Source organism: Spermophilus citellus (assembly GCF_964194105.1).
Source record: "Spermophilus citellus genome assembly, chromosome: 4".
NCBI classification, from domain to species: domain Eukaryota; kingdom Metazoa; phylum Chordata; class Mammalia; order Rodentia; family Sciuridae; genus Spermophilus; species Spermophilus citellus.
In genome coordinates this window covers 217117001-217130205 of record NC_138185.1, presented here as the reverse complement: position 1 = coordinate 217130205, position 13205 = coordinate 217117001, and the positions used below count along the sequence as shown (strand labels likewise).

Here is a 13205-nt window from a genome sequence, read left to right as displayed (position 1 = left end):
TATATAAACTGACCTTAAAAGACACAATGCACACCTTTACTTCAAGTCACCACTATTTCTGAATACCAGATATGTCATTTTATAAAGTGAGGGAATGTTCTGCACAGAATTTTCTTGAGAAATAAGAATTCAAATAATACTTTCTGAAATCACTTCATAGACTTATTTTAAATAAAAAGGACATATTTTCATTTGGATACGACATGGTTCTGAATTGTGAATAATACTGACATCAGCCACCTGACCCAGGTAAGTGGTAGTACACACTTCTGAGAGTCCACCAAGACCCTCGTTATAGGAAGTGTGGCCAGGCACTTGGACATCCAGGCGTGTGGTCAGGAAACAGCTGTGGAGCCCAGCATTCCTTTCTTCAGAACATCCAGAAAAGAAGAAACAAGCCTGATGTGATTTCTTATCAGTCATTGTTTTTGGACTCATTTTTGTAACCACCAATTAATTATATAAAAAGGAAAAATGAGCTGGACAATGAAAGATCAGATATAGAAATCTGAAGTAAAGGAGGGCTGGCATGAATATATTAGGTATTAATGGTCTTTACTTTTAAAAAATGCTGATGACATTTAGAAAAATAAGTGGAGAAGGGAATGTGCCATTACTAAATATGTCCACATAGGAGAAGTCCAGGGCAACCCTGTGAGAAGAAGAGAGCTTAGGGGGAGAGAGAGGCAGGATGTCAGGATACAGAACAGAAAGGCCCTTTCAAGACCAGGCGTGAGTCAGCACAGACAACAGTGAGGCCTGAGAAGCACAGGGCTGAACTGAGCTCTGCTGCTTGCTTGACAGGAGCTCACCTCCCGGTTCCACCTCTGCTTGCATGGCTTCTAAATGGAACTCCCACAGGTTCATCACCAGGGCAGTAACATATGGGTGGAGTATTTTCATTAGTCAGAGTGTTCTCCACATTAACAATGCTAATCTGTAATATCAATATCACTTTTTCCTATCTCTATTACTTTTTGTAGTACAGAGTCCTAACCCTTCTGTGAGCTCCATTGAATAAACTGATTTCTAAATTCTGAATGAAGTTGGGTATAGACCCACTGGCCAAATAAAATTTAAAATGAATTATAATATAATTTAAGTCCTAAAAAAGAACTCTGGCATGGAGTTTTTATAAAAGGATTTACATGAAAAACTTACTTTGAAACTGTCCATGAATTTAAAAGAAAGTCTGAATCTTGTCTAAGTTCTGTTCTAATCAGAAGGATTGGGAGTTCTATTTGAAAGAGCAAATCTGCAGCCCAGCTGAATCATGTGTACCTTGCTATGGTCTCTTATGATTATTTTTATGAGACTATGCTCTTGAATGTTTAAGCTAAAAGAAACACAGTCTTCAGCAATTCAAACAAGGTGCAATCAGCATGTAAAACAGCATGGGGCAAGGAGAATAGAGAGAGGCCCTTTATAACTTCAAGGCCCAATATAGTCTGCAAATATCAGTTTTCTAAACTTGCAACTCTGGTTTGTGCTAGAATAGTATTTCTTATGTGGCATTTGTTATATCCATCTTTCTGAGCAATGAGGGATTAGATCCCACAGCTGGCTGTTTAAAGGGATACAACTATACCACCTAACACCTTCTCAAAGAGAATTCCCCAGAAAGTAAAACCTTTATAGAAGAAAAGCAGATTTCAGATGCTATCGGAGGTCATTTAAATGGTCTTTGTTGATTTCCTAAGGTTACAAGGTATTTGCCATATACTGCTTACTCACCTAACACCCAAGTCTCCCACGATTATAATCCCCTTTGGCTTGAAACAATTCCTCATTATGGACATTTCCTATGCTCTGGAAAGTATGTAAGTAAGAAGGAAAATGAACTGAGGAAAGGGTGGGACAATAAATTCAGCATGTATCACTGACGACTTACGACATGGCCTTCCGGGGTTGTGGATCTTTATTCCCACTGTTCTTCGAATCAGCTGTGCTACTCGTCCCACGGGAGGTACTTGGTAAGGCAGGATTGGGAGAATAGGAAGGTGGAACATTACTGGCACTACGAGCCCGGAATGAATCATCTGAAAGTAACAAACAGAGTTAGACAGTGAACACATTAGAAAAATGTTCATTCAGAATTTAAAAAGGGGCCTTTTTCTATTTTTTAAAGAATAGCTGACTTTTTCTCTTATTAAAGAAATTTAGTGAATTTACATACAATAAATTTCACAAAGTTAATATTTTACATATATATCTCCCCGGGAAGCCATCACTACAATTAAGATGTGGAACACCGGAATGTCCCTTCCCGCCTCACTGCAATCCCTCCTTCTCTTCCTGCATCCTTCCTCTCTAAACCATTGATCTGCCTCCTGTCATTACAAATAAGCTTGCATTTTCTAGAATGTTACGTAAATGGAACCCTGCAATATGTAATTATCCGTTTTATCTGGCTTCTTTCATTCAGAACAATTATTCTAAGATTCACCCATGTTGTGTATATTGATACTTCATTTTTATTTCTGACTATGTATTGTATGGGTATGTAAAATTTGTTTAAATATAATGTGTGTTGATAACACCAGGATTTTTTCCAGTTTTTGACTATTTCAAACAAAGCTGCTTGAAACATTCATGTACAAGTTGGTGTGTGTGCGTTTTAGTACTCTCTGGTAAATACCTAGGAGTAGAATTGCTGGATCATATAGAGAGTGTGTATTTATCGTCAAAAGAAACTGCCAAAGTGTTGTCCAGAGTTTATTCTCTGCGTCTGTCACTTCCAGCAGTGATGTCTGAGAGTTCTGGAGAGGTGTTCCATATCCTCACACTTTGAATATTGGCAGCCTTTTAAATTTTTGACATTCTAGTGAGTGTCAAGTGTTATCTTCTTGTGTGCTTAATATCCTCGTTTACATTTCCCTAATGATTAGTGATTTTAAGTATCTTTTCATGCACCTCTATGTATATTTTCTCTTGTAAAGTTCAGGTTCAAATCTTTTGCCCATTTTAGTAGTAGTTGCCTTATTAAAGACTTTTTTTGTATGTTATAAATGCAAATCTTCTGTCAAGTATATATGATGTGAATATTTTCTCCCAATCCATGCCCTTTTACTCTTTTTTTTTTTTTTCAAAATCCAAAGGTAGAAAATTTTGATCAAGTCTAATATGCTGACAGGAGAAATCTATGTCTCAAAATTATAAAGGCTTTTTTCTATTATCTTCTTCAGAAAATACAGTGTTAGCTTTTTTGCTTAGATATACATTTTTAATTAATTTTATATAAAATGTGAGATAAAAGCTGAGATTCAGTTTTGTTTAGTGGTGGCAGGGTTTCTTTTTGTTTGTTTGCTTTTTGGCTTTGATCTTTTTAATGTGAATACCCAATAGTTCTGGTACCATTTTAAAAAATAGATTTACTTTTTAAGAGAAGTTTTAGGTTAACCACAAAAGTAAGAGGAAGGTACAGATTTCCCATAACCCTGTACCACTCATACACAGCTCTTCATTTTCTACATCTCCCACCAGAGTTGTGTGTTGGTTGTAACTGAGGAAGCTTCATTGACATCTTATCATCAGCTGCTATAAATTCTGTGTGCAGGTTTTTGTATAGACATAAGTTTTCAACTCCTGTAGGTAAATATAAAGGAGGATGACTGCTGAGTCATCTGATGAGTACATCTAGTATTTTAACAAACAACCAAATTGATGAAAGGGTTTCCATCAGCAAAGAATCAGAATTCCTGCTGACCCACATCCTCAACATTTGATGTTGTCGATGTTTTGGAATTTTTTTTTTTTTTTTTGGTGGAGGCAATGATGTTTTTATTTTTTTACTTGTTCTTTTTAGATATACATAGTAGTAGAATGTATTTGACATATTATTTGGATCTTGATCATTCTAGTAGGTGGGCAGTGATATCTTGTGGCTTTAATTTACAGTTATCCAGTGACATATTGTTAGGGTTCGAATATGAGGTGTCCCCTGAAAGCTCCTGTGTTGATGCAGGAATATTCAGAGGTAAATGATCACATTAGGAGAACTATAACCTAATCAGCCCATCCTACTTTACATGGAATAACTGGGTGGAACACTAGGCAGGTGGAGTGTGGCTGGAGGAGGTGGGTCACAGCAGATATGCCCTGGAAGGGTTCATCTTCCCTGTAGTCTCCACCCCACCCCCTGCCCTGCTTCCTGGATGCTATACAGTGAAAGTTTTCCTCCACCACACCCTTCTGCCATGATATTCTTGTCTCACCTCAGGCCCACAGCAATGAAACTGTCTGACCATGAACTGAACCTCTGAAATCATGAGCCCAAATAAACTCTTCCTCCTCTGAGTTGATCTTGTCTAGTATTTTGGTCACAACAACAAAAACCTGCCTAACAAAGAAATTGGTACCAGGAGTGGAGATATTGCTGTAAGTAACCTAACTATGCCTTTGAAGCAGGTTTGCAGGAGGCATATGGAAAAGTTTAGAGATGCATACTAGAGAAGATTAAAAATGTTGTAAGTGGAGCTTAATGGGTAATTCTGGTGGGAGCTCAGAAGATGAGAAACCTGACAGATATGCAGACAGTCAAGCCTGTGCTCATGAGGTTTCTGAGGAGAATGGGATTCTATTGGGAATTGGATTAGAGGCTACTCATGTTATATTCTGGCAAAGAACTTACCTACATTTTGTCCATGTTCTAAGACTTTGTCTGAGGCCAAATTTAAGGGTGGTTAATCTGACAGAGAAAACTATAAAACAGCACAGCATCTATGGCATGGGTACATGGTTTAGCCAGGTTTACAGTGAGAATTGGGAACAGAAAAGAAGGAGGATTCTTAAAACTTGCAGTTTGGCCAGAAAAGTGCTATAAAATTGGAGCCAACATGTGATTGTTGAAGATATAACCACCACTAAAGAGAAGTTAATGCTTTGTACAGAGATAACAAGAAAGATGTCTTAAGGGCATCCAAGAATTAGCAAGCCCAACCCCACTGCAAGCTCTAGAGTATAAAACTAAAAATTCATTTGAGAAGAAACTCTAGGGGCACCCTGCTTACAAGCCATGACTAGAAAGCTCTTTCCTCAGGATTCAGTTCACTGTACTCAGCCACCCAGGTACTCAGAAGCTGCTACAACCAAGGTTCAAGGGGAGCCACCAACTGCTCAAGACAGTATCAGACCTTGGTGGAATCCACTTGGTACTGGTTCTGCAATAATGCTGGATACTGGAGTTAAGGGGTCATGGAGGCTTCCATTGGGATTTCAAAGGAAGGCAATATGTAACCGAGTCAGTATTCCTGTCAGTTGCCTCTGAGAACGTGATGTGTGAAGGTGAAGCCAAAGCTGGAAGGGAGACCCCAGGGATTAAGAGATGCTAGGAATGTGGAACATCTGCAAGGAAACTTGCGGGCTACCGACAGCCAGACTAACAGAGAGGCCATATGGGCTGTGACTGGCAAGGCCAAACTTGACAAGATATCATATCTCACCGCCATTTGCCCCAGACACCAGATATGGAGCTACAGGGCTTATTTGCCCAGCTGGGGTTTTTGTCTTGTTGAAGTCCTTTCCTTTCTATGCCCCATTCCTCATTTTTGGAATAGGAATGTTTATTGTACACCATTATATATTTGATATTTGTAATTTGCTTTTGACTTTTTTAAAGGGGCTCACAGCCAAGAATTTGCCTTGACTATAGAGGAGAATTTGGACTTGGACTTTTGGGCAATGCTGGAACTGTTAAGACTATGGGGGTGCTGGGGTTGTGGCTCAGTGGTAGAGCACTTGCCTCACATGTGTGAGACACTGGGTTCAATTCTCAGCACCGCATATAAATAAATGAATAAAATAAAGATCCGTTAACAACTAAAAGTATTTTAAAAATACTATGGGGACTCTTGGAGATGGACTAAATGCATTTTGCACTGTTACAAGCAGGAGTTTTAGGGGCCAGAGGTTGAATGTTATAGTTTAGATATGAGGTGTTCCCCCAAAAGCTCCTGGGTTGATGCAGGGATGTTCAGAGGTAAAATGATTAGATTATGAGCACTGTAACCTACTCAGTACATTTGAATTTGGACTAACTGGGTGTTAACTGTATGTAGATGGATGTGGCTGGAAGAGATACATCATTAGAGATGCACCCTGGTGGGGTTCATCTTCCTGTGGCCCCTTCCCTCCCTCTGCCTCCCCCTCTCTCTCTCCTTCCAGGCTGTTACCCAATGAATAGCTTTCCTTCACTATATCTTTCTGTCTCACTGCAGACCCACAGCCCTGGAGTCAGCCAGCCATGGACTGAACTTGTAAAACTGTGAGCCCAAATAAACTTTTCCTCCTCTAAGTTGTTCTTTTCTGGTTATTTTGGTCACTGTAACAAAAAGCTAACACACATGATATTGAACATCTTTTTATATCCTTGTCATCTACATATCGTCTCTGGAGAGGTATCTGTTCAAGTCTTTGTCAACTTTTAAATCAGGTTTTTAGTTTTCTTTTTGATAAGTTTTAAGAGTTGTTATTGTTATTGTTGTTAATTTTGGATAATAGAACTTCACCAGACGTATCTTTGCAAAAATCTTCTCCCGTTCTGTCTCTAATCACCTCACTCTCCTACTAGTTTTCATTCTAAGGAAATCTAACTTATCAATTGTTTCTTTCACAGGTCATGCCTTTGATGTTATTGCCAAAAAAAAAAAAAAAAGCACTGCTATACCTAAGGTCATCTTGATTTTTCTCCTATATTATCTTCTAGGAACTTCATAACTTTGCATTTCATATTTAGATCTGTAATTAACTTAATTTTTGTGAAGGGTATTAATCTATACTTATTTTTGAATATTGGTTTCTAGTTATTCTAGCACCATTTGTTGAAAAGACCATCTTTCCTCCATTGCATTGGCTTTGCTCCCTTGTCAAAGATCACTTGACTATATTTATGTGGACCTATTTCTGGATCCCTATTTGATTCCATTAATATGTCTTCTTTTGCAAATACCACACTGTCTTGATTGCTGTGGTTTTACAATAAGTCTTGAAGTCAGGTATGTCTTTATATTTTTGTCACATATATCATAAGTGTTTCATTTATTTTGGTGCTAATATAAATAGTATTGTACCAAATTCCTCTTATTCATTGCTGAAATATAAGTAATTGGCTTTTTTCTATTAACCTTGTATCCTGAAATCTTGCTATAATTATAAGTTGGGGGTTTTGTCAGGTTTTTTTTTTTTTAGATATTTTACACAGATACTCATGTCATCTGTGAGCAAAGACAGTTTTATTTCTTTCCTCCAAATCAGTATACCTTTTATTTCCTCTTCTAGGACTTCCAGTATGATGTTGAAAGGGGAGGTTAGAGGAGAAATCCTTGTCTTATCCTGATCTTAGTGGAAGGCTTCTAGTTTTTTTTTTTTTTTTTTTTTTTTTTTTTTTTTTGCCATTGAGTAGATGTTAACTGTTGGTTTTTCCTTATTACTGAGAATTTTTGCCACGAATAAGTGATGGATTTTGCCAAATGCCTTCAATGCATCTATTGATAAGAATGTGTGACTTCTCTTCTTCCCCTTGTCTATGTGATGGACTTCTTTGGTTAACATTTAATATTGAGTCAATCTTGCACACCCAGCATGACATCCACTTGGTTGTGGTATATAATTATCTTAATGAATTGTTAGGTCTGATTTGGTAATGTTTTGTTGAGGATCTTTGAAGATCTTTGATCTATGTAGTTTTCTTATTAACATCTTTGTCTGGTTTTGGTATTAGGGTATACATAAGATATATTCTCAATTGTTTTAATGAAATAGAGAATTGGTATAATTTCTTCCTTAAACATTTGGTAGAGTTCACCTGTAAACCAGTCTGGGTCTGGTGCTTTCTGTTTTGTAATGTTATTATTTATTGATTCAATTTCCTTAGCAGATAATTGGCTATTTCTTTTTGTGTGTATTTTGGGAGATTGTGTCCTTCAAAGAATTGGGCCATCCAGCACCATTTTTTGAAAGGTAATCACTTATCACTGCTGATTTATCTCAGAGCCATTTTTGAAAACCAACTGACCACATATGGCAGCATAGGCCACAGTGTATTGATTTCCCCTACCCGCCCCCCCCCCATTTACCAGCTTCCACAAGGCAAATAGTTTTTGCTTTTTGCTCTGCCATACCTTTCCACCATTATGTACCACCTCACCACAGGCCCACAGTGACGGGGACAACCAACCACAAACTAAACTTCTGAAACTATGGGTTTAGATAAATCTTTTCTCCTTTTCTTTCGGTTGAGGGAAAGTACTGGAGATTGAACCCAGAGGTTTGCTACTATTACCAAGCTATACCCCAAGTCCTTCTTTATTTTTGTTTTTGAGACAGGGTCTCTCTAAAGTTGCTAAGGCTGGCCTCAAACTTGTGATCTTCCTACCTCATCCTCCCAAGTTACTGAGATTACAGGCACACACCAATGTAACCAGCTTCTTTCCTCCTTTTAAGTTGTTTTCTCAGGTATTCTGTCAAAAAGTTAACACTGACCTTGTCAGTTTTGAGAAGTACTGTGATGCCCCTCTATTAGTATTTGCCTGATGTTTTTCTTAAGATTAAACAAGGGTTTATGGTTTTAGAGGAGAATGACAAGTGAAGTGTCATTTGTATTACATCTTATCAAAGACTCATATAATAACATATTGACCACATTTTTATGTGCTTTATTGCTTCATGACATCACTAGAAATGAGATTTTTTTAGTCAGATTATATTTTTAAAAACTAGGATTCTTAATAAATTTTGATTCTTGATAAATTTTATCAAAACTGCTTTTCAAAGGGGTTTTATTGATTTTGACACCCACTAACAATAGATATTGCGATTTGTTTTCCTGAATCTTCACTAGCATTCTTTTTTTTTTTCCTCCCACAGTCTGCTGTGTTCACATAATCTTGGGCAGAATGTTGCAACTAATGAAAGGAAAAGTCACCACACAATTAATGGTGAGTTCACATAAGTAAAAAGTATCCAAGCCAACCTTCCAAATTTTGATTTCAACTTTTCCTTTTAGTTCTATCTTATAACACTCCTTCACACACACTCCACAATCTAGCCAAACTGGCTGGCAGCTGCTTCCTGAAGACGTCAACAACCCAAGGATGTGGGGGGAAAGGTTCACTCATATATTGCTGGTAGGACTGCAAATTGATGCAACCACTCTGGAAAGCAGTATGAAGATTCCTTAGAAAACTTGGAATGGAACCACAATTTGACTCAGCTATCCCACTCCTCGTTTTATACCCAAAGGACTTAAAATCAGAATACTACACTGACACAGACAATGTTTACAGCAGTTCAATTCACAATAGCTAAACTATGGAACCAACCTAAATGCCCTTCAATAGATGAATGGATAAAGAAAAGGTGGTATATATATACAATGAAATATTACTCAGTCTTAAATAAGAAGGAAATTATGGCATTTGCATGTAAATAGATGGAGTTGGAGAATATCATGCTAAGCAAAATAAGCCAATCCAAAAAAGACAAAGGTCAAATGTTTTCTCTGATATGTGGATGCTGATCCATAATAGAGGGTGGGGGGGGCTAGGGAAGAATGGAGGAACTTTGGATTGGGCAGAGGGGAGTGAAGGGAGGGGAGGGGAGGGGAAGAAGTATGGAGGGTGGGAAGGATGATGAAATGAGACAGACATTGTGTACATGTATTATTGCATGAATGGTGTGACTCTGCATCATGTACAGCCAGAGAAATAAGAAGTTATGCTCCATTTGTGTACAATGAGTTGAGATGCATTATGCTGTCATGTATAACCAACTAGAACAACAACAAAAAGATGCCAACGACCAGCCTTTGTGTATGTCTGGTACTATGCCTGGGTGTTATTCTATAACCGCCTCTGTTTTGAAAATCTTAGCACACTTTAAGGGTTATCTCAACTGACATACTCATCAGAAAGCCCACTCTGAGTCCCACAACTAACTACAATCCTCTCTGTGAACACCTCATATACTTGTTAAAAGACACTTGCTTCCATTTTCTCTTTACTGCTAAGATGTGTGATAATACACTGACTTTTTCTTCAATATGTATTTCATTAAGTAATACATATTGATAGATAATAAGCTCATTAACCTTACGAGATATTTCACTCAACTTATAGGCTCCCTTAAAAATACGTGAGTCCTTAAGATAGAATTCTTTTTCAAATATTTATAAGAGATTTACCCTTATAAAGTACATGCTTTTATTTAAGACATTGAAGGTAAGTTTTAGTGTCTATAAACCATATCCACTTTCTTGATTCTCAGTGTACGTCAGAACTAGTAGAGTAAAAACTAAAGAAATTAACACACATAATTTTAAAAATCAGTTCTACATCAATATTCTTGGTGAGTTGGGTAGAGATATTTATTGGGGAATATTGCTACAATTTATGGATAAAGACGCCTATTTGCAGCAGAATGAAGGAATCTCCAAAACATCCATGTCTGAAGAACCCTTAAAGACACCTATAATCATTTGTACCATTAACTCTAAGTTGAGCTAATTTAAACTGGCTTTCATTTGCATCTAAAATTTTTAAAGGCATTCTGCATTGTAAATAAATTCTTGAACACTAAATGTTCCTTAGTACTTCCTAAGGACACTGCTTTGCTGAAATAAAAGGAATCAACAGTTTTATTACTTACAAGCCTGACTTCAAGATATGATGATAACTGATTTGACAACTGTCTACTTTCAAAGTATTTCAGGTTTCCTAAGATAGCCACAGTCCACCTTGTGAAACCACATTATATACTATATGTGGATGGCAATGATTTAATTTTAGAATGATTTTCTGTTCTAAAAATGAAAAACTGTTTATAAAACAGCCAATGAGTATACATATTCTTCATTAGAATAAAAAAACACAGTAAGAGGAAGACAGAATATTCAAAATGGAAACTAAAACGGAAATATAACGAGGCCCATAAAAATTTCAGAGCTTTGAGCAGGATCAGCATTATTTACACTAAAAAATTATCACCAATCAGTATCACAACTTTCACCCAATATCACCAAGACAGAAAGTTAAAAATACACACAGCTTCAGTAATGTTTAGCATAATACTCCAGCGTGTTCATCACGTAACTCTACCTTCCTAGAATATAAGCCAGAGGTCAGCAACCACAGCCTTCAGGTAAATCTTCCCTGCTGCCTGTTTTTATAAGTTAAGTTTTACTGGAACACAGCCACACTAAATCATTAGGTGTCAACTGTGATTATTTTTATACTACAACATCAGAGTTGAGTAACTGTGACAGAGACCAATCTGAAATATTTGTGATCTGCCCTTTACAGAAGCCTGTCAACACTGGGAACAAACAGCTGCACATGAGTGACAGTGAATCCCTACTGCCTTCAGCTCCCTTCAAATTATTGGAAAGCCTCTGGTCTGAGCCTCGGTAGGCCCTGAGACCACAGTGCAGCCATCCTATCCCATCGTACCTTTTTCAAGTATTAAACTCTGAGTCTTTTTTTTTTTTCCTGTAATGCTTTTATTAGTTAATGTTTTCCTAAAAATTTGCATCTGCAATAAACTCTGAGTCTTGACACGATAAAAACAAGAGATTACAGTCAAGTATTTTTCTTAATTGCTAGGGATTTTTCTTGATTCTTTTTTAAGTATTTTTCTTAATTTCTCAAGGATTTAATAAATAAATTTAGGGAAAACTATCTAGAAATAAAGCGCTAAGTCATTGAAAGAAAATAATATTTTATTAAGTTTAGGAAATTTTTTGAAGAGCTTAGATGGCTACTTACCACTTAGTGAAAGCACTGCAGTCTTTGCTAACCCTGAGACAGAGGGTGCATATGCTGCTGTGGAACTCTTACTGGAAAAGAACACGATTCCATTAAAATACAGGAATATGCTTCTCAGCCTTGGATCCCTACACTTCAGCTATTAATCTTGTTTTGTAAATTCTTTCCTCTACTACTTATAAAATATGCTTTCTGCTTTTATTTCTCATTTGTTTCAAATTCCATGCCTTAGGACACTTAGTCTATAAATTAAAGGCTTTTCCTTAAACTTTCATTTCATCAGAACCAGTTTTTCTTTTGATGTTCAGGAAACCCAGGTAAGATGGGCAAAATTTTCATAAAAATTACTTTTCTTTAGTCATAATCTCTCCTCTCCATGCATCCTAACGTTGCCCTATTGACTAGGAACTCTAGTTGGATCTACTTCCCCAAACTACAGTTGAAACTCTGGAATGTTATCTTTAATAAAAGAAAAATATGTTTTTTCTGTAACATGTTATTTATCTTGAGACATGAATGCTTTTAAAGACATTTATATTTTCTTAAGATTACTATGCTTAAAGCATGGCAATTTGTGCTACTTCTCTCCTAATCTTAACTGTAATTTTGTCTCTTCGACTGAAAAAAATGAAACCAGACATTTACCTATTGTCAGAATTCTCTTGTGACCACCTTCCTATAGCAACATTCCAGTGGCTTCTTTATATGTAGGAAAATAGCATTAACAGCAAATGGGTGTCCACACCCACTGAGCACTGAGGCTAAATGGGCCATCCAAAATGGCTCATGAGATAGTGCCACCCTCTCATAAATACATGAATTCCATGATGTTCTTACTCAGTGTCCTGCCAATATTCTTCCTCAAATGTCAAGATACCTATGTTTATGCAAATTGGGACACTTCCTTTTTTTTTTTTTTTTTTTGGCAGTTCTAAAGATTGAACTCAGGGCCCCTGAGCATGACAGCCAAGTGCTCTGCTACTAAGCTATATCCACAGCCCCAATTTTAAGTGTAATAATCTTTATAAATGAGAATATTTGACAGTCTTATTAAAAAAACACACAAGATTAATTCTGAGTTTTATAATAATGTTAATGTTTCACAAAATATATACATGTGACTATAAAATCAAAAGTTAAAAATGAATAGCTAACAGGTCATACCTAGCACTTTTCTCTAAGTTGCCATATTTTGCCTGAAAAGCTTGATTATTAAAAGACTGGCTTCGAATCAATTTGGATTTCTTGATTTCTTTGCCTAGAGTAATAAGCAGAAAAAAGGAAAATGCAATTGTTCAGTCCAGCCTAGTTGCCCCTCCCCCATTTCCTCCCCAAGCCCACCATTTTCAGTAAAACACAAATGGACTGAGTGTTCTTCCTAGTTTGATCTGAATGGAGAAGAATCTTTTACCCACACTACCACTAAGAACCACCAAATGATTAACAGTA

General features: G+C 36.9%; 1 protein-coding gene across 1 annotated transcript in view; it reads right to left on the bottom strand.

The window, feature by feature from the left end:
• The window catches only part of PPP4R4 (protein phosphatase 4 regulatory subunit 4), a 109182-nt gene that overhangs the window by 1372 nt on the left and 94605 nt on the right, over positions 1-13205 (bottom strand). Inside the window, exons 22-24 of the mRNA XM_081292951.1 lie at positions 12921-13014; positions 11757-11827; positions 1892-2039 (exon numbers count right to left, since the gene is read on the bottom strand). Coding sequence (XP_081149077.1) covers positions 1892-2039; positions 11757-11827; positions 12921-13014 — 313 coding nt within the window. The remainder of the gene's footprint in view (positions 1-1891; positions 2040-11756; positions 11828-12920; positions 13015-13205) is intronic.